Source organism: Peromyscus leucopus, chromosome X, assembly GCF_004664715.2.
Source record: "Peromyscus leucopus breed LL Stock chromosome X, UCI_PerLeu_2.1, whole genome shotgun sequence".
NCBI classification, from domain to species: Eukaryota; Metazoa; Chordata; class Mammalia; order Rodentia; family Cricetidae; genus Peromyscus; species Peromyscus leucopus.
This window is the reverse complement of record NC_051083.1, coordinates 97,202,974-97,222,288: the sequence shown is the minus strand read 5'-3', so window position 1 is coordinate 97,222,288 and position 19,315 is coordinate 97,202,974. Positions and strand designations below refer to the sequence as shown.

The 19,315-nt window shown below is 39.2% G+C and overlaps 1 protein-coding gene across 1 annotated transcript; it reads right to left on the bottom strand.

Annotated features, from left to right (window-relative positions):
- Window positions 1–4,361: 4,361 nt before the first annotated feature.
- Sertm2 (serine rich and transmembrane domain containing 2) lies at window positions 4,362–16,404 on the bottom strand. Its single transcript, XM_028876931.2, has 3 exons — window positions 16,206–16,404; window positions 15,945–16,041; window positions 4,362–8,641 (listed from the first exon to the last, which is right to left on the bottom strand). Exon 3 carries the CDS (start codon window positions 7,857–7,859, stop codon window positions 7,590–7,592), a length of 270 nt encoding a protein of 89 aa, XP_028732764.1. The 5' UTR covers window positions 7,860–8,641; window positions 15,945–16,041; window positions 16,206–16,404; the 3' UTR covers window positions 4,362–7,589.
- Window positions 16,405–19,315: the final 2,911 nt, after the last annotated feature.

The following is a 19,315-nucleotide window of genomic DNA, read 5'->3' as shown; positions in this document are numbered from 1 at the left end:
CCCCTTACATTGCTAAACATGTGACTAACATTCCAAAACCAAAGGAGGAGCATATGTGGGCACATTCGATGTTACACTACTGTCATTCTTTCTTTGGTGTGTACGACCAATGCTTCCTGGGTGATCACATCCAATAACACTTGCTAAATTTGTTTGTACAGTTAAACTCCTTTTTCTGAGTTCTGGACCCGTTATTCAACTGCCTGTTTAATGTCTGCAATTTAGTGCTTCAAATGTTTTCAAACTAAGCATGTCCCAAATTGAATTACTCTCCCCTTTGACCTGTGTTTTTCCATCTAAGCGAATAAGGCCATTCGACCCTTGTCAAACCTTACTCTTTCTTATCCTACTTATGTCCTTCACTTGCAAGTAATGTTGATCTTATCTTTATCATAAGTCACTTGAGAATGTCTCCATTGGTCCGATTTGCTCTTCTTCATTCCATTGTCAGTTGTGCTTCCATAGTACGATTCCCTAAACTTACAATAAAATTTAAAAAATGGAGAGCATTGCCCATAAAGCCCTACAAACACCAGTCTCTTTTCCAGGTTAGACTGTATATGAATAAATGAGGAGATGAATGAGTGATTTATTCAGATTACAGATGTTTTAAATTTCTTATTTTTATTTTTTTACAGGTTGTAAACACTTAATTTTTTTTGAGATAGCATATCTTGTATCCTAGGATTGACTCAAACCTGCTTTGCAGCTTAGGATGGATGACCTTGATCTCCTGATCCTCATACCTCTATGTCTGGTCTGGAGTGTTGTGATTTTATGTGTGAGACACCATGTCCAGCGTTATGCAGTACTCATGATTGAAACCAGGGCTTCCTTTGTGCTAGGCAGGCCACTGGTCACAGCCCCAGTCCAGAAACATTTTCATTGCATACTTGACATCTCTGCATTGTGTAATCTGCTTTCTCCTCCATATCATATGTGATTTAATGAATAAATGCTTCATATGAAAATGAATTAGGAGCCGGGCGGTGGTGGCGCACACCTTTAATCCCAGCACTCGGGAGGCAGAGGCAGGCGGATCTCTGTGAGTTCGAGGCCAGCCTGGGCTACCAAGTGAGTTCCAGGAAAGGCGCAAAGCTACACAGAGAAACCCTGTCTCGAAAAAACAAAAACAAAAAACAAAAACAAAAACAAAAAAAAAAAACAAAAAAAGAAAATGAATTAGGAGCTCAAAAATCACTCGTTATTCTTCAAAATGTCTCCACCTATATTTATTTCTATTCTACATATCCAGTCTTCATCTCCCATCATCATAGTCAAAGTGGGAACTGAGAAGTTTTTCCTTCAAGTTTGTAAACTTTTCATTGACAACTATGTGCAGGTAGGATTTTGGAAGGTAAAATGATAATTTGCAGTCAATTCTAATGTCTATAGTGACTATGTCTTTGGAGAAATAATTTTTCAGAATAATCAATTCTAATATCTATAATAACCATTTCTTTGGAGAAAGAATTTTTTCAGAATGATGAAAGCATCTATTTAGCTCATTCTTTATGGGTGACTAGGGGAAACTTGTCTAGTTAGTAATTATTTCTGTTTCAGTGTTATAGCATTTATCATGGATCACAAGTGATGTTACACTTGAAACCCTCTACAATTTTAAATAACACCATTTACACCTAAGAGGAAGTGTTCTCATTTCTGGAATGGGGGAGGGAAGAGAAAACAGTCACATATATAAGGAACTTGCATTGATTGTGAATAGTCAATCAAACACCAGAAAACTGGGGTTTGCACTATAGTTTACAATCCTAGCATATTTCTGCCCATTCCTTTCATACATGCAAATTAAAAGTATAGGGTCTGCTTTTGTGCAAACTTTCCCACAAACTGGTAAAGAGTCTTAACTGCAGTTACAAAATTATTTTAAGAGATGGCAGGGGCCACAGATGTAACTCAATTGTTAGAATGCTTGCCTAGCATGCATGAAGCCCCATGTTTGATACCCAGCAATGCACAAAACAGGTACAGTGGTATACTTTTTGCAGTGGGCAGGTGGAAGCAAGAGGATAAGAAGTTCCAGGTCCTGATGCCTACATTCTGTGTCTGTGACCCTGCAGCAGCCGGGATCTGGGGTGGTGTCCATGACTGCTGTTACCACGGAGGGCTCTGCAGATGCCCAGTGTCTGATCAGCCATTTGAGACCATGTTGCTACCAGCGCCATACTGATCTAAATGGCCTGTGCTACCACCAGGTTCATGGTGATGTCTGGACTAGAGCTGCTGCCGAGGGCCATGTCTCATGGTCCTGCTGCAGCTGGGGTCTGTGTTGATGTCCATGATCCAAGTTACCACAAGGGCTCATAAGAACCATGCCGGTTGAAGTCCGAGGGCTGTGCTGAGCTGCCCCTGCCCTTCGCTGGCCCTAGGATAGCTGGATAGTGCAGTAGGAGAGCTGGTCCCACCCTTCAAGGGAGAGCTGATCTCCACACTTAGGAAAGATGACCCCATGCCTCACCACAGGAGTGCACTTCACCTGGGCAGCACACTAGAGCTAACCCTGTTGGAGGGAGCACAGGTAAGCTAGCCCTGAGGCCTGAGAGCAGGAGAACTGACCCTGTATCTCCCTCATATTCCCCCTATAACAATCAGGAGAGGGGGCCCTGCACCTGCCCTGGGCAAAGCAATAGAGCCGGCCCTGGTGGTGTGAGTGTGGGTGAGCTGGACCCTAGGGCCTGAGAGCAGAACTGGTCCAGCTCCTTGCTGCAGGCTGTATTGAGTGAGCTACCTGAGGCAGTGCTGTAGAGCCTGCCTGGATAGTGACAATGAGGGAAAGCTGGCAGCTACCATGAGGCCCAGAGCCAGGGGTATGAGTTAACCCACCCAACATCCACCTCAACCATGAGCATGTGAAGCATGTTGGAGCATGTGAAGGGGACAAACCTACAGATCCAAATCAGCAGGATCTCCAGGACACAGGACAACAACAGGGTATCCAAGAGGAGCCCTAGGGAGATGCCCATTATCAATAGTGTAGCAGAAGCCAGAGGGCTTGAACCAGACCAAAGACTCATAGAAATGAACACAAGTAAAGATGAATGGACTAAAGAGAAAATTATGTGACTCACAGGGCAACACTACAGCTTTCACACCGAGATTCTTCTTTTTGTGTGTGTGTGTGTGTTGTTTTGTTTGTTTGGTTTGGTTTTTCTTTTAAATTTTGTTTTGTTTTGGGGGTTGCAAGGGCAGAGGGCAGATGCAAGGGGACAGAGAGATAAGTGGGATCAGGATGCATGATGTGAAATCCACAAAGAATCAATAAAAGCTAAAAGAATAATAAAGAAGTTTCAGGTCCTCTCTTGCTACATAGTGAGTTTGAGGTCACTCTGGGATACATAAGACTATTTAAAACAAGGGGCAGAATTGTAATTATTTGCTTTGGGTTACTTTGGATGGAGAATTAATCATTGCTAGGGCATAGTTGTGTTATAGAATGAATGTATTTGAAATGCGTATTTAGTACTCACAAAGCAAAGCATGGGGAGAATACTAAAGTAGAAGTACAATGAGTTGCAGTGCAGTTGTGATTTTGTCTCTGTAGAACTATGAATAGCTTACAAATCTCCCTCGTCTCCTGTGCTGTCTTGTCAAATAGACTGAATCCCTTCTCTACTCATTATTCATTATGCTGTGGGGGTCAAATGAAAGTACAAAATGGAAGAGCCATTTAAAATGTAACCTATTGGCTTGGATTGATGGCTCAGGAATTAAGAACACTTGTCCTTGTAGAGGACTCAGGTTGGATTTCTGGCACCCATCTGGCAGCTCACAACCATTCCTAACTTCAGTTCCAGTGACCTCCGAGGGTACCAGGCATACACATGGTGTACATGCATACATGCTGACAAACTACTTATGCATGCAACATAGACAAATCAATTTTTTAAGGAAAAATATCCCATTGGTGTGTGTGTGTGTGTGTGTGTGTGTGTGTGTGTGTGTGTGTGTGTGAGAGAGAGAGAGAGAGAGAGAGAGAGAGAGAGAGAGAGAGAGAGAGATTATATTGTCATTTCAGATGCCTGATCTCACTCATCCTTCACATTTATTCTAATTGGTAGTTGAATGTTATTTGATTTTTTTTCATTTTAGGGCTAAATAAACAAGTTTGACCATCAGTTTGCAAGTTGGGAAAGAATGAAAGCTGAGAGGTTAGTAAATACAGAATAATAATGAGACCTCCAAATGATAAGTACCACAAATTTGTAGCAGTTATTACAATTTATATTGCAATGAAGAAGCTAATGCAATGCAATTTACATCTTTAGACAACAAACATTTGTTAACAGCAACAAAAGAGTCAGCGTTTATTATCCAGGGATCAACGTGACATGCTGAATATTAATATAAATATGATTCCATTTGAACACAATATGAATCTAATTCAAATATAAATGAGTTAAAAGCAAAGAATTCCCAATTTTCACATACAATTATTCATTTTTGTAAAAAACAAAGTTATTTTGTACAAATGCAGGTGAATAGAATGTATTACTTAATATAAAACCATTTAAATGTATTAAATGGACCACTTATACCTACTTAGCAAGTATGGTGGGATCTACACATTCAAAATTAGGTATTGAAGTCCAAAATTTTTAATTTGTCGTGGATAGATAGGTTAGACTGGATAAATCCATCTTTACTTGTTTAACATTGACATTTGTTGTCCAAAATATGATGCATAACCCTTTGCAATACGACTTGTTTCATATGACTAATGATTCTGAAATACATACAATTGTATATCTTTAGTAGTGCCCATATTAATGTATACTATTTTGGAAAATTCATGTGGTCTTTGTATTAAATCACATTGCAGGAAATTGTTGATATATAAGCATTTTTATATATATATGATCCAATAAAAATGAAAATTTTTTTGTTAAAATAGAGTATACATACATGTAAATGACCTACCTGTTCATATCCAGCTCACATGCAATTTGAGGAAGAATGGGGTGGGACAGGGAATTGTCAAGTCTGTATTTTGCACAGAAAAATAAATTCAAATTATGCCCATTGGTTATTACAGCTGACTTTTAAAGCAGTAATATGCTAATTAATACATTCAAGGATATGCATACTTAATAGAAATGGAGACTTTTTTCCTTCGCTGTCATGAAAACATTCAGTGTATTTTCTTAAACATTAAATACCATGTGAGTTACCATAATGACACATCTGCTTAAATGCATTTCCATTTATCTTATATCACTGGAAACTGTAGTGGATTATGTTGCTATTTTGGTGTAATCTCTGCTGTGTGCCTTGGTTCATGCTCAGTTAAGACGTGGATCCCACAGGAGTTGTTGTGATGAAAGAGCGTGGTTGTTTTCCTGGTGAGCAACCTGATCATAAATTAGGAATCATCACCCAAGGTAGTACTTCCAAAGCAGTTTTAATATTATGCAATTTGGGTTGGGGTGGTTAGGTAATGGGAAGGCTGTGTCTCCATTAGCTTCAGCAACAAAGTATTGAGGAGCTTGCTGTTCACTGCTGTTGAAAGTATAGCCAGATCCAATATTTATCCAGCCACTGACTTCTCTATGGTAAAGTGCATTCAAATACTGTGGGCACAAAAAGGAGAACCTGGAATGACAGGATACCTGCGTCCTTAAGTTCTTGGGTATATTGCCCTCCTTGGGGAAGCCCATGTATGGTTAAGAGTAAAACATTAAAAAAAAGTCCGTGGAGTCTAATTATTGAATATAGACACAACTTAAACCACCAATATGTATTTCTATAAGAGTGACTTTGCATTTTGGAAAATATAAAGTCCAAAGTCCTATCCAAGTCTGAGGCTACCTGCTAATTTCTTCTGAATGGTGCAGAATGCAGCTGCTATCTCTGACAGTACACAGTTGTAACAGGTGTGGCAGTCAGCCTGGCTGCTAAGTTTAGCTCTGCATGTGGGGATTTCATGCTGTGCAGCCCCTTGGAGAGGGGAGCATTGGCAAATGACTATGTATAAAAGTAGAAAGCACTTGGGAATTTCACCACCGTGCTAGATTTAGATCATAGTAAAGGGGCCGATCTAAATTGGTTGCAGACTATAGAGAACTATATGCCTGGCACAGGTGCCATGAATTTCACATCCATTCCATTTTTGCACAACCACCTCAGTTCCCAAGGGGGATTCCATGAAATTTAATGACAATGCTTTAATTACAAGGGGCAACTATTTTTTGTGTTTGTGAGCAGGTAAAGTTCTAAGACAGGTATACCATTTCTTTGGCGGCAAGAATATGACCAATTTTGCAACTTCTAATTTGTAAACGCCACTTGTTTCCTTTGGTTTCACTTTGAAAAGTCAAGTTTTTTTTTTAAATTAAATTATCCATTACTGGCACACCAGAGCTACTCATGAGAATGGAAAATTTCAAAATATATTTCTCTTATAGATAGTAAGTGAAACACTTCAGTTTTTGGCAGGGATAAGGAAAGAAGGAGCATTTTCTGGGAAAGACAAATGTGACATTTGAGGACATAGATCTTATTAAGAACTTGTTGCAGGGTAACTTTTAGTCCTATCCCCTTTAGTCTGTGTGTGTCTTATATTCATATCTGAAAAGTCATAATGAAATAGCTCTCTGAACAGTTTTCAACAAGAAAAATCCGAGACCCAGAAAGCTGACATGTTTTGGTCAAAGTCACAATCACTTAGTAACAGAATCCCAAGATCGTTTCATTTCTGCTTTTAAATACACTTGTGTCTTCTTTGCCAAGTCAGCCTTCAAATCAAGTTCATATTTATGTGCAACTCAATTCTGGTTTTCGAGAAGGAGGGAGTCAAAGACACGGAAGCTGCTTGTATAATGTAGAAATCCTTATGAGAAAAGTTTGACTTAATTTTTCTTTGATTTGGAGGCAGCTCATTGTCCCAGATTGTAGTAATACATCTGCCATTATCTGCATTTTTAAAGGTCCAGTAATAGTAATAACACAGATATAATATGCACATTTTTCTCACTCACCAGAAACTTTCTGCAAAATTTCTCTTTAAATAATAAAAGGTTCTTTAAATCTCTTTCATTTGGGAGAAACCTGATGGCCTATGATGATTAAAGCATTGTTCTTTTGAGGAAAGATTAATAATCCCTTCCATTCACCTGTGGCATGATTAAGCTCCATGTCAGGAAATATCTGTGTTATGTATGAAGTAATTCTTTAGGGCTAAAGTAATAAATTAAAGCCTGTCATTTCTTGGGAGTTCTCAGAACATCCTAAGGTAAATTCTTGTTTGCTCTTGCAGCTTCCAGAGATCTTGTGTTTTAACAACTGCTGCCTATGAATTTCTGTGGTCTGAGGTTTGTTCAAGGCTCAGGCTCTCTTTGGTTACTATGGAAACCTGCCAGCCCAACCAGCTGCAATTTCCCGTATTCCTTTAAAAAGAATGACTCTTAAGCCTTTTAGATGTCCCATAAGCACAGTCAAGATGAAGAATGAAGAACAGAAAACACGAGCAGCTTGTTACATGCGAAGCCTCACATGAAAAAAAAAAAGCCTTCCTGAGAATCAGCACCCCCAGGGTTTGCTCATATCGGCCGAGACTCACCATCATTTTGACTTTAAGGAGTGGGAATTCGGCTTTGCATTTCTACATCTGTGAACTGAGGAACACTTTCTGTGCTCTCGGTGATGGGTGAGATGACATGTTTGAGCCGAAGAAGCATTGTGAAGAGCAGGATGAGAAGAATGGCCAGGAGACTCAGAAATAATCCTACATACATGTACAGGTTGGAATACTTGTCTGAAGTGGTGTCAACCTCTGTTGCCAGAGTGGGAAAATGAGCCCGCCCAGTGAGGTTTCCATGATACTTAAAATGCACCTCCGTCATCACTCAAGACTTGAGTTGATATTTGCTTCTATTTGATTTCTATTGCCCTTGAGGCATTCCACAGTCACTTAGCCTGTCTGTGAATGTATTGGTGGTGTTTAAACAATGTGATACAGACCAAAATCAGTGGTGTATAAGCAAGAAGGCAATGAGTGGTCTTCTAAATTGCCAATTGTAGCGCTTCCCTGCCTCTAGCAAGCAGACCCCTCCCAAAGAGGTTTATCAGAACTTCTTAGTCAGTTTAGACAGTAAGTAAATAAATAGTCAGTTTTCGCACTCTTAATCTTACACTGGTGAAAATAAATAAATATGGTGAAACTGCTTTATAATACTGGTATGGAGACAAGAATCTCTTACGGTATTATATTAGACTTCTGAGGGTTTTTTGTTTTGTTTTAGTAGAAGGAGAAAAGGCTCCTTTTTATCCACAATTCAGCTAGATCTGAAGACTAATGGTGTAGATTTAATTGGGTTCTTCTGTGAGGCGAGTTGCTAAAGACTTTTGTATATCTCAGCATATCTGAGTTTCCAGCCCTTTTGCCTGACTTTGTCAGTTTTCCCTAAGGCTGGAGATTGTAATGTTCCTGCCCAGATGCCAAGCTTGAAGGATATAAGAATACAGGCATGAATTGTTTACAGCTTTGTTGACATCCCTCCCTGTAGGCTGCAGGGGAAGTGCTGTCAGATGTGCGGGTTCTCAGGTGGAGGAGGTCTCAGATACGTTGACAACAGGCCAGGGCTCAGAGAATTAGACTGTTAAAATTCTTCACAGATTAATTTTCCTGAAAATAAATGAGAGAGAATGGTTCAATTACCTACAAAAGAGTAGATGGCAAATTATTTTGAAATAGTATGAACATATGTATAACAAATTAGTTTGCTGCAGGAAAACTAGATTTAAAATTAAAAAAACCATGTGTTTACATAATTTTAAATGTCTTTTTCCTGTGCAGGAAATGGCCTTTGAAAGGTGAAAGAACGAAAAAGGGATTAAATAGAAAGGAACAAAACACAAAAGGTGAAAGAGCAGCCATATCATTTGCTAAACTGAAGCTAATTACTAGGCTGGATTAGTATGGCACTTTTCATGCTGACTGACAATGAGATTTACCTAGAGTTCTTGTTAATACACAGACCCTGGTCCCCAGCCTAGATTTTGGGATACTAATCTTCAAAGTACTACTTGAGAGATTCAGACTTTATTGGTCTGGGATGAGGCTCAGGCAGTGCTAACTTTTAAAAGCTCCCCAAGTCACTCTAAATTGCATCCAGGACTGCAAACCACCAGAAAGCCAGCCACTGAAACAAAGACCTGAATTTCAAGACTTGGTTTTCAGTTTCCAGGTCCCAGTGCCAATTGTCACTCTAATGAATCACAGAATGTTCAGGAATTCAGGCTTCCCTAATATTGTTCTTGTTCTTTCTCATTTGGGTTTGTGGTATGAGGACATACATTTGATTAAAACACTTATAGGTCAAAAGAACTTGGAGGGTATACCTATTCTGAGTAAATAAATGCATCCTTCATAATGAGGTGGGGTAGATTCTTGCCTTTGTTGGCAAAAATACTCCTCTGTGTAAATAGAATGCTTCCACTTACCATTACAAAGATTAACATTGAATATAAGTGTCAAAAAAAATAAACCATAGGAATAAACCATCATTTGTCACACTTCTGTAGGCAACAGTAGATTGCTGCCAATGTAGCCTCTTACTGTCTTTTTGTTTTCAGACCTAATGAGTGTTAATAGAAATAGCTCCAACAGTCACTTTACTCACAGTCGCCTTGAATTCTACCCCTAGACTGGGAGCACTTCAGTTTGAGTTTATGTTCCCTAGTCTTCTTTGCTATATTTTGTGTGATTCATGTGCATCTTAGTTTCTTGACCAGTGATTCTCAACCTTCCTGCAACTGCGACCCTTTCATAGAGTTGCTCATGTTGTGGTGACCCCCAACCACAAAATTAAATTTGTTGCTACTTCATAACTGTAATTTTGCTACTGTTTTTAATTGTAATATAATATCTGATATAGAGATATCTGATATGTGAACCCTGTGAATGGGTCATTCAATCCCCAAAGGGATGCAGACCGATAGGTTGAGAACCACTGATTTCCACTTAGTGCCCCTGTTTCCCACACAGAGCCACCTTGCTCATAAGAAATGAGCAAAAGAGAAACAGTCTGTATTTTCGTTGATGTTAATGGTCTAGGACACATACTTGCTATTCTTAAAAAGTATAACTTGCCGGGTTGTGGTGGTGGCGGCGGCGGCGCACGCCTTTAATCCCAGCACTCGGGAGGCAGAGCCAGGTGGATCATTGTGAGTTCGAGGCCAGCCTGGACTACCGAGTGAGTTCCAGGAAAGGCGCAAAGCTAAAAAAAAGTATAACTTTTGGTTGTGAGCCTAACCTTTAACGGCCCAGAGAAACCCTGTCTCGAAAAAACAAAACAAGAGAGAGAGAGAGAGAGAGAGAGAGAGAGAGAGAGAGAGAGAGAGAGAGAGAGAGAGAGAAAGTATAACTTTTTTATTTGGAGTTATCTGGGATCATGGTCCAGACATACACATTTTATGCAAGTGATTCCCTGCACACTGAGCTTTGAGAATGAACTATTGTTTTTCCTGTAGATAACTGATTTGTTTTATTGATTGCTTGAAGGTCTTTTTTAAATCAATTTTTGTCACACAATATATTTTGATTCCTTCTCCTCCTTCAATTCCTCTCAGATCTTCACTTCCTTACTCACTCAACTTCATGTTTTCTCCCTCTCTTAAAAAAAACCCCAAAATGAAAACCAAAACAAACAAAAACCCATAAGACAAAAATAATAAATCAAAACAAAACAAAACGTGTACACACACACACACACACACACACACACACACACACACACCATGGAGTTCATTTTGTGCTAGCCAACTACTCCTGGATACAGAATCTGCCCTAGAGTGTGGTTGACATACTCAGTGACATTCCATTGGAAAAAAACAGTTTTTCCCCTTTCCCAGCAGGTATCAATTGCTAATAGCTTCTTGGTTAGGGCTGTGTTCACTTCTGTTTCTTAGTGCTGGGATTTTGTCTGATTTGAACATGTGCAGGACTTGTGCATGCTGTTCTTACCTTCAGTACCTGTGATTCTGACCTTATGTGGTAATAAGGCCTTTGCAAATGTAATCAAATTAAAATGAGGTCATTGTGTTGGCCATAATCCAGTGACTGATGTCCTTATAAGACACACAGGGAGAAGATTGAAGCAGAGACTTCAGTGATGGGTCTCTAAGCCAAGAATGCCAAAGAATGCCAGCAAACACTAGAGGCTAGATGAGGCTAGATGAGGCTAAATGAGGCTAGGAAGGATTCTTCCTTACAAATTTCCAAGGATGTATTTCCTCACTGATCCCTGGATTTACATTGGTGGCAGTCTAGGCAGCCTCCTAGACTAAGAGAATTATTTTATTTTCAAGACAGGGCCTCACTACATAGTACTGGCTAGCCTGGAACTTGCTGTGAAGGCCAGACTGGCCTCCAGCTTGCAGAAATTCTCCCAACTCTGCCTTCCAAGTACTGGGATTTGAGGCTGGTGCCATACACACAGTCTCAGTTGCTGTAGCTTTAACCCACCTATGTTCATGCACCTATGTTATGGAAACTTTAGGAAAGGAACACCCTACAGCCCTGGGCTTTTCTTGATAATATTTACTAGTGGGAGCTGAGAGAAGTCTCTTCAATCAGAATAATGCATGTGGAACATACTAGTTGGAATGCAAATTCCTAGGCCATTTCCTTCTATCCCTAGTAAGAATCCCTGGGGACAGAACCTTGAAATTTCTCTTTGTAGCAAGTTACCCACTTAGTTTCTAAGCATATTCTTTAGGGAACGCATTTTAGTCATGGGTGTACTTCAGGATTACTTATTAAGCTTCTGGAGTGTACACACACACACCCTGCAGAGGTTCTGAATCATTCAGCTTGTGTGGAGGGTGAACATCTGTATGGCTTAAAAACTTCACAGGAGATCTTAATATGCAGTCAAGATACAGGAGCCCCACTCTACAAACAGAAGTGAGCATTTCAAATTCAAGACTCTTGGCAATCATAGGCAACTCGTGCAGAGGCTTCTTTTGATCAAAGTGCTCCTTTGAGTATTAAACATCTCGTTTTTCTTAGATAGGGTATCAGTCTGAACAGCCTTCCTTCCCAACCGACCTTCTCCCTGTGGCTCCTTTCATTAAGAGTACTTCACTAGCTTAGAGCCAGTCTTGGAGGTATATGCTTTTTAGCTCAAGTGGTGGAGGCAGGAGGACCAGGAGTTCAAGGCCATTTTCAGATACATGGGACAATCAGGGCCAGCCTGGGCTACACGAGAGCTGTCACAACCTCTTTTACCAAAAAACCAGGTGACAGAAGAAGGAATGATATTAGCCTAGAAATAAGAGCTTAATATGCTTTCCACCCGTGACTCTTAAAGTTACTTTTCTATACACCTTCCAGATGAGAAGCAGAAGGAAAAATAAGCATTTGCTATGTATTAAGCCAACTAAGGGAGACCTCAACAGTCCTATAGTATCTTTCTAGTTGTCCTTGTAGATAAAATTCACAGGCTTTGATAAATTATATGCCTTGACTTTTGGCACATTGTTATCATTAGTAAATTCAGGGTTTTTGTTTACTAAGAAATACAATGAACAACCATAGACAAACACCTGTGAATAAATAATAACTACAAGAGACTAATCACTTATGTTTTCCTCATGTCATCCCCCTATCTACTTCTTTCAAGCAGTAGCCAATACCCAATACCTTGAATTTTGTTCAGCAACCAATGCCTAAGCAATGTTGGTGTGATTTATTTTAAAATTTTAAAAACTCCAACAACAAAGGAATGTATAAAGAAAATTAAAAATTATTCTATACAATGGAATTTTTCAGCCATAAAGAAGAACAAAGTTATGTTGATTCCATGAAAATGGATCCAACTGGAAAGATCCACATTAAACAAATTAAGTTAATCTCAGGAAGACAAATACCATGTTTTCTCTCATTTGCAGGTCCTAAATTTTATATAGACACATAAAATCACACACACACACACACACACACACACACACACACACACACACACACACGCACGCGCGCGCACACACACAGGGAGGGGGGATGAAAATAGAAGTAAAACTATCATGGAGGAAAAGGGATTGAGGGAAGGGTGGGGGTATAGGAGATATATAGTCAGTGTACAATATACACTTGTATGAAATGTCTTCATGTAACACAGTACCAAGCACAATGAATATATATAGTGAAACATTTTAAAATGTTTTGGCTTATGCATGATGCTCAGCTTATTATTTTTACCCTACATCCTATTGATATATGATTCAGTTTTGACTACCTTATAATAGCAGGATGAAAAAGGCCATAAATTGCTTTGAGACTTCTTATTGCCATTGGACTTTGCTCCATTCTCCTTAGCTTGATATGTAAGATTTTCAATGTCCAGGCTGCCCTTAATTCCTTCTAACATCCTCCTTTCCAGTAATGCCCACTCAACCTAATTCTTTGCTTTGGTGTTTTTGTTGAAAAAAAAAAAAAAAAAAAAACACCTCTACCTTTGTATAGCTCTGCATAGGGAAATACTATCATTCTTGAAGATTCAATTCATGAAACTTACCTTGGTTTCTCACCCCAATCCTAATTCCCACATCATTTTATATCTCTCTTCTAGAAGAATTATCTTTATCTAATATTGTAGATATCTATTTGGTATGTCTTCTACACTCCTTGATGTTTTCATACAATACTCCATATTTTATATAACTCTGCTTACAGAAGCTGATCAATAATAATTGAATAAATGCATGGATATGACTGAAGAAATGCACTTAGTACTGAAAGCTTACAGGAAAATACAGCCCTTTTTTTTTTTTTATTTCTGACTTAGTTGTGACTATAACTGCCCATTAGCATTGGTTACAGATCTCCATAGCTACCAAAAGTCCAAGCATGCTCAATAGCTTATGTAAAGTGTCTCATTTACATAGAATTTTTATACATCTTTCTGTATATTTTAATCCATCGGTACATTACTTGTAATACCTAAGACAATGCATATAGTACATAAATGATTATGCCTATTTTTAGAGACTAGTGTGAAGAAACAAAAGGTTGTATAATGCAGTAGAGCACATTTTTTAAAATTAATTTGCCATCTGTAGCTGGCTGAACCTGCTGTTGTTTGGATTCATGAATTTAGTACTTTATATCATTTCTTAAAACCTCTGCAGTTTGTGGATAACAAATGCCTGGATCAGTTCAGACAAGTATATCATTTTCATTTCTAAAATTCATAAAGGATTTTAAATTTAACAAATGAAAAGTTAGGGATCATAGACCTGTCACTGTGTTCCTGTATCTGTGACACAACTTCTCATAAAGGTTTTCCAAATAGCAATGCTGTAGCTCTTTGATAATTAATTAATGAATAATTAATAAATTGCACAGATGACAGGACTTCTCCATGAAGAGCTCTGCACCATCTGAAAGGAAAAACAAAACAAAACAAGACAAAAGAAGAAAAATATTTCTGTCTACTCTGGGGATTTGATTATTGTGGAAAGATTTTTATCGATTTTTTTTGGTTTTTTGAGATAAGGTTTCTCTGTGTAGCCTTGGAGCCTGTCCTAGAACTCACTCTGTAGGCCAGGCTGGCCTCGAACTCACAGAGATCCACCTGCCTCTGCTTCTCGAATGCTGGGATTAAAGGAATGTGCCACCACAGCCCGGTTAGAATTATTTTCTTATCCTGCATTCTTTTCTAGAAATCATATAAATATAACTTCATTTCTGTTCTTTGTAAAAACTGATTCCTAGGTGTTGCTGGGTAAAGATGAGTGAACAATGGACATAAAGGTGACAGAAGACATGAGAAGACAGAAGAGAGGGCAAGAACACAGAAAAATTGCCAAGGTGGGTATAGATAAGGAAGGATGTGGGGGAGAAGAGGTGTGAAAAAATAAGCTGTTGAGACAAAGAGAAAGAAGAGAAATGGGAAAATATCGGGAAAGAAGAGAGGAGGAAAGGAAGGAAAATGGAAGTTTGGAGGAAAGGGAAAAGAGAAAGACATTGATATAGTTAATTGGTGGTGTCAACATTAACCTAACAACTATCTGCTTTGCTTCACTTCTAATGTAAATAAAAATACCCAAGAGTGATAGCAATGAAACTTTGGCTTTGTATTTGCAATAGTCAGTCATTAACTTGGTAAACAGAATCTTGATAATAAAAATCTTCTTGTATTTTACTATGAGATTTGGATTGATGAGTTTAGTCTCTAAAGCCTCATAGGAGTAAACTGACATACACTCTTAGATCATGAATTTTTCTCCTTAAAATAAGGAAAGAATGTGGCAGTTTCTTTCTCTACCCACCCCAAGAGGGATCACAAGTGTGAGACTTATTTCTAACGAAAGCAAGGAAGTTCTATACAGGTCTACAAAATCAGACTAACATTTATTCAGCTAAACTTTATTGAGTGCCAATCAAATTCCAGGCACTAAGGTGAAGGCTAGGGATACAGAAATCAGTGTAAACTTATCCCTGTTTTTGTCATTGGGGTGCCCAAGTAGTTACTTTTTCTTTATATTGATGAAGTTCTGAAAACAATCCTGGGTCATTTTATAGTTCCTTACATGCTATCTTCTATATTTAATTTCAGAGCTGAAATCCCAACACACAAGCAGGGAAGAAAAACAATCAACGGAATCATTCCTAAAAGCAAGTCCAGCTGTTAATTGGCATCCCTGTTAAGAGTTAACACATTCTGTTGGCACGTATCTGCTTAATGAGGGGCAGGAAACTAAGGGAGGTAGGTACTGTTAGAGTATCAAGTTTCTTATCAGCCTGTGAAAAACCAATGTCAGCAGCGAGTGCCCCTTCAATGGCTGTAGACATAAAGTATTAAGCTTGCGCAAGTGGAACTTGCTGTATCTCCTTCTGCAGATGCTGCCTGTTACACCTGCCGGTAAATAAAATTCATGTTCACGTCGGCACGAATAGCACCATTGTACTTCCACATATTTCTTACCTTTCCTGAGTCACAGAATGAGTGGGTTTGGCTATTTAAATACCCCCTTGGAAGCTCACACCAGCAGATGACTTGTTCAGGAGCATCTCTGGAATATCTGGAAAATAGAAGGAAACCTTGAAGTGTCCCTGTACCCAAAGAAACAGGACTATGCCCATGCAACCTATGCTTTCTCTTTCACCTTCCCGAAGAGTCAGCCTTTTCAGAAAAGCAGAAAAGCACCTTCAGTTAGTTACTTTAAAAATCCCAGTTAGCACTTACGGCGTCAGAGTGCAGTTTCTGATGTCCGTTTCTTCTAAGCTGTAGAGAGCATTGAAAAGTCTCTGGATGGGTATATGCCCTCTTGGAACATTTGAATAGAAGCAGCCCGAATATGTTAAGTCCCTGGTTCTTCCTGTGCAGGCAACAGTTTAGTGAATGCAGGAAAGGTGACGATTCCACTCAGCTCAGCTTTGCCTGAGCGGTGTGGAGCCCCAGAGGGAGGGAGGAGATGCGAGAGCAAAGTTTGTACAAGCCTTCCACTTTAACCCCTTCAAGCCTCCCTCACTGAATCTGTGGGATTAGCTACGGCTTTCTCTCTTTGTAAAAGCTGCCTCATGTGTCATTTAAGAGGATCAGACCTCTTGTTCAATTCAAGAGATTTTCTCCTCCTAGCTCTCATAGCAATATGGGCTTAGAATGGAAACATGCCAGGCTGTGGTGGTATTTAAATAATTCCATCTTTACAAACAGAATGAATGCATGTGTATATCTGTAGGCTTGAAAAACTTCCGTAAGCATCATGTTAATAAAATTGAGTTTGAATATAATGTGGAAATTAAACAACAGCCTGTTACCAGTTAAGGGCAGGAAAATCTTTGAAAGAAAGATATGTGTTCCATTAGAAATGAAATCATCTATCTGTGGTTTAAATGCTCTATCTTGTATATACTAAGAAGGAGACTTAACATTTCTTGAAGGCTAAGTGTACACAAGCATTGAACATAAAAAATTTCATTTCCTGAGTCGGGTGTGATGGCAGCACTTGAGAGGTGGAGACATGATGATCAGGAGTTCAAAGCCAGCTTTGAGTGAGTTCCAGGCTATCCTGGGCTACATGAGACTGTGTCTCTGGGAACAAAACCAAACCAAAGAAGTCAATTTCTTTTCCATAGAAACATTGTGGTTTGTGCAATATGATCTTTCTTTTCATAACTGAGAACCCGAGATTCACAGAGAACGTCTATAGTGTAACTGAGGAAGAATGGAGCCAGCATTTAAAAATAAGGCAAGGTGGTCCCAAAATCTCTCCTCTTTTCTCTGTAGCAGTGGCCTCTTGATCTCTGTCAGTCATGGATTTCTTTGAGCATATTCTGAAAGTCTGGCTTGTATCAGCACCAGTGCATTGTTTATTCAATAACACCTGGTCATCAAGAATTCCTATTATGGTAACAATAAGAACTTTATTAATAGCAATGTCTTGCCAATTTGAAGAAATTACTGGGCTGGGCATGTGGCTCAGCAGTAGAGTAATTTCATAGTGTACATGGGAGCCTGGGTTCAATTACTAGCACTGCAAAAAATTAAATAAATGATTCCCTGGCTTTTCTTTTATTCCCACACTTTCCCTCACAATTTCAGAGTTTATGTCTTCATTTCCCATCATTCCAGTGGTTACAATTATTTGAGATCTCCTTGAAATCCTAAATGCCTTACTTACCAGTATGACTTAGGGTCTCCATCCTCAAACAGATAAAAGGTGCTGGGATTTTCTAACTGGAACATTATGCTTATGAGTAATGAAACTACAGGATAAAGCTAGTACATTTTTTTTTTAGAGAAGTGATTTTTACATAAATATTTGGAAAGTTAATAGTTACATAATATGATTAAAATTCAAGTTTCCAGGAAGATAATAGATGTTCTACAGTAGATAAGAAATGCTGAGGCCAGATCATCATACACAGGATTTACACTGAAAGTTCTCTAATAAATAAGAAGCCTTATTAGAGAGGGGACAGCAAAGGAATCTGTGGAAGAATTTCTCTGCAGAGAGATATTGCCATCTTTTATTCCATCACCCATAAGAGTGAAAATACCTACTGCACTCTCAAGCACCAGTGGAAGAGGAGGTATTCTCAAGAGAGATACTTATGTCATTCCCTTTGGCTAACAAGTGTGCAAGAATCCAAGCTTGAAAATGAGTGTGCTTAGCAGCCATATAAGAGTCCAAGCTTGAAAATCGATGTGCTTAACAGGTGTGCAAGAGCCAAGCTTGAAAATTAGTGTGCTTAGCAGGTGTTCAAGAGTGCAAGCTGGAAGCTGACCTGGAAAGAAAAGATCTTTCTCTATCTTTTTGAAATGAATGGACCTAGGAACAAAGAACTGCTAGACCTGGAATGGCTGGGCATTTTACATCCACCATCCTAGAACCCTTGAGATGGTTCTCACTTTCAGATGGGAGTGTTTAAACAGGGGAACGTAGCTCATACCTCAGTAGTATACTAGCACCTGCGAGGCTGATGCAGGAGGATTGCCTTGAGTTCTAGGCTAGCCTGGGATAATTAGTGAGTTTGAGGCCAACCAGGGCTGTAGTGTTAGATCTTTTCTTAAAACAACAAAACACCGTCAATGATAACCAAAAACAAAAGTGGAAATCTTGAAGATGGAATGCTAACCCGATTTTTCTCCTTTGGTTAGGTCTTGAGAAAAATCTGTCTCTGTAACATACAACAGAGGCAGTGGAAGAACCTAGGGCCTGAGTTGACTTTCTTCCCAGGAAAAGATTTATTGAGGTGGGAAGATGGCAGTTAGGGTTATCTATGAATACAGCCCAATATAAAATTATATATCTACTTAAGACATTATGAGATTTTTGTGTGCGATTTTGTTTTTACTTTTTTTTGTAATTTGGTTGCCAAATTCTTTTTTTTTAAAAAATTATTATTCTGTCATATATTATATCCCAATCGTAGTTTCCCCTCCCTCGTCTCCTCCCAGTCTCTCCCCAAGATCCACTCCTCCTCCATTTGCCTTTAGAAAAGGGCAGACCTCCCCAGGGATATCAACCAAACACAGCATGTCAAGTAATAATAAAACTAGGCACATTCCCTCATATGAAGGCTGGACGAGGCAACCCAGTAGGAGGAAAAGGGTCCCAAAGGCAGGCAAAAGAGTCAGAGACAGCCCCAGCCCCCACTGTTAGGGGTCCCATAAGAACACCAAGCTATACAACCATAAGGTATATGCAGAGGACCTAGCTCAGACCCATACAGTCTCCCTGATTGTTGATTCAGTCTCTGTGAGCCTCTGTGAGCCTCTATGAGCCCTGCTTCGTTGATTCTGTGGGCTGTTTTCTTGTGGTGACTTGACCCCTATAGCTCCTACAATCC

What these genes read in the sequence shown, in the direction of transcription:
- Sertm2 (XM_028876931.2), bottom strand. Translation starts at nt 7,859, where the DNA reads ATGACGGAGGTGCATTTTAAGTATCATGGAAACCTCACTGGGCGGGCT.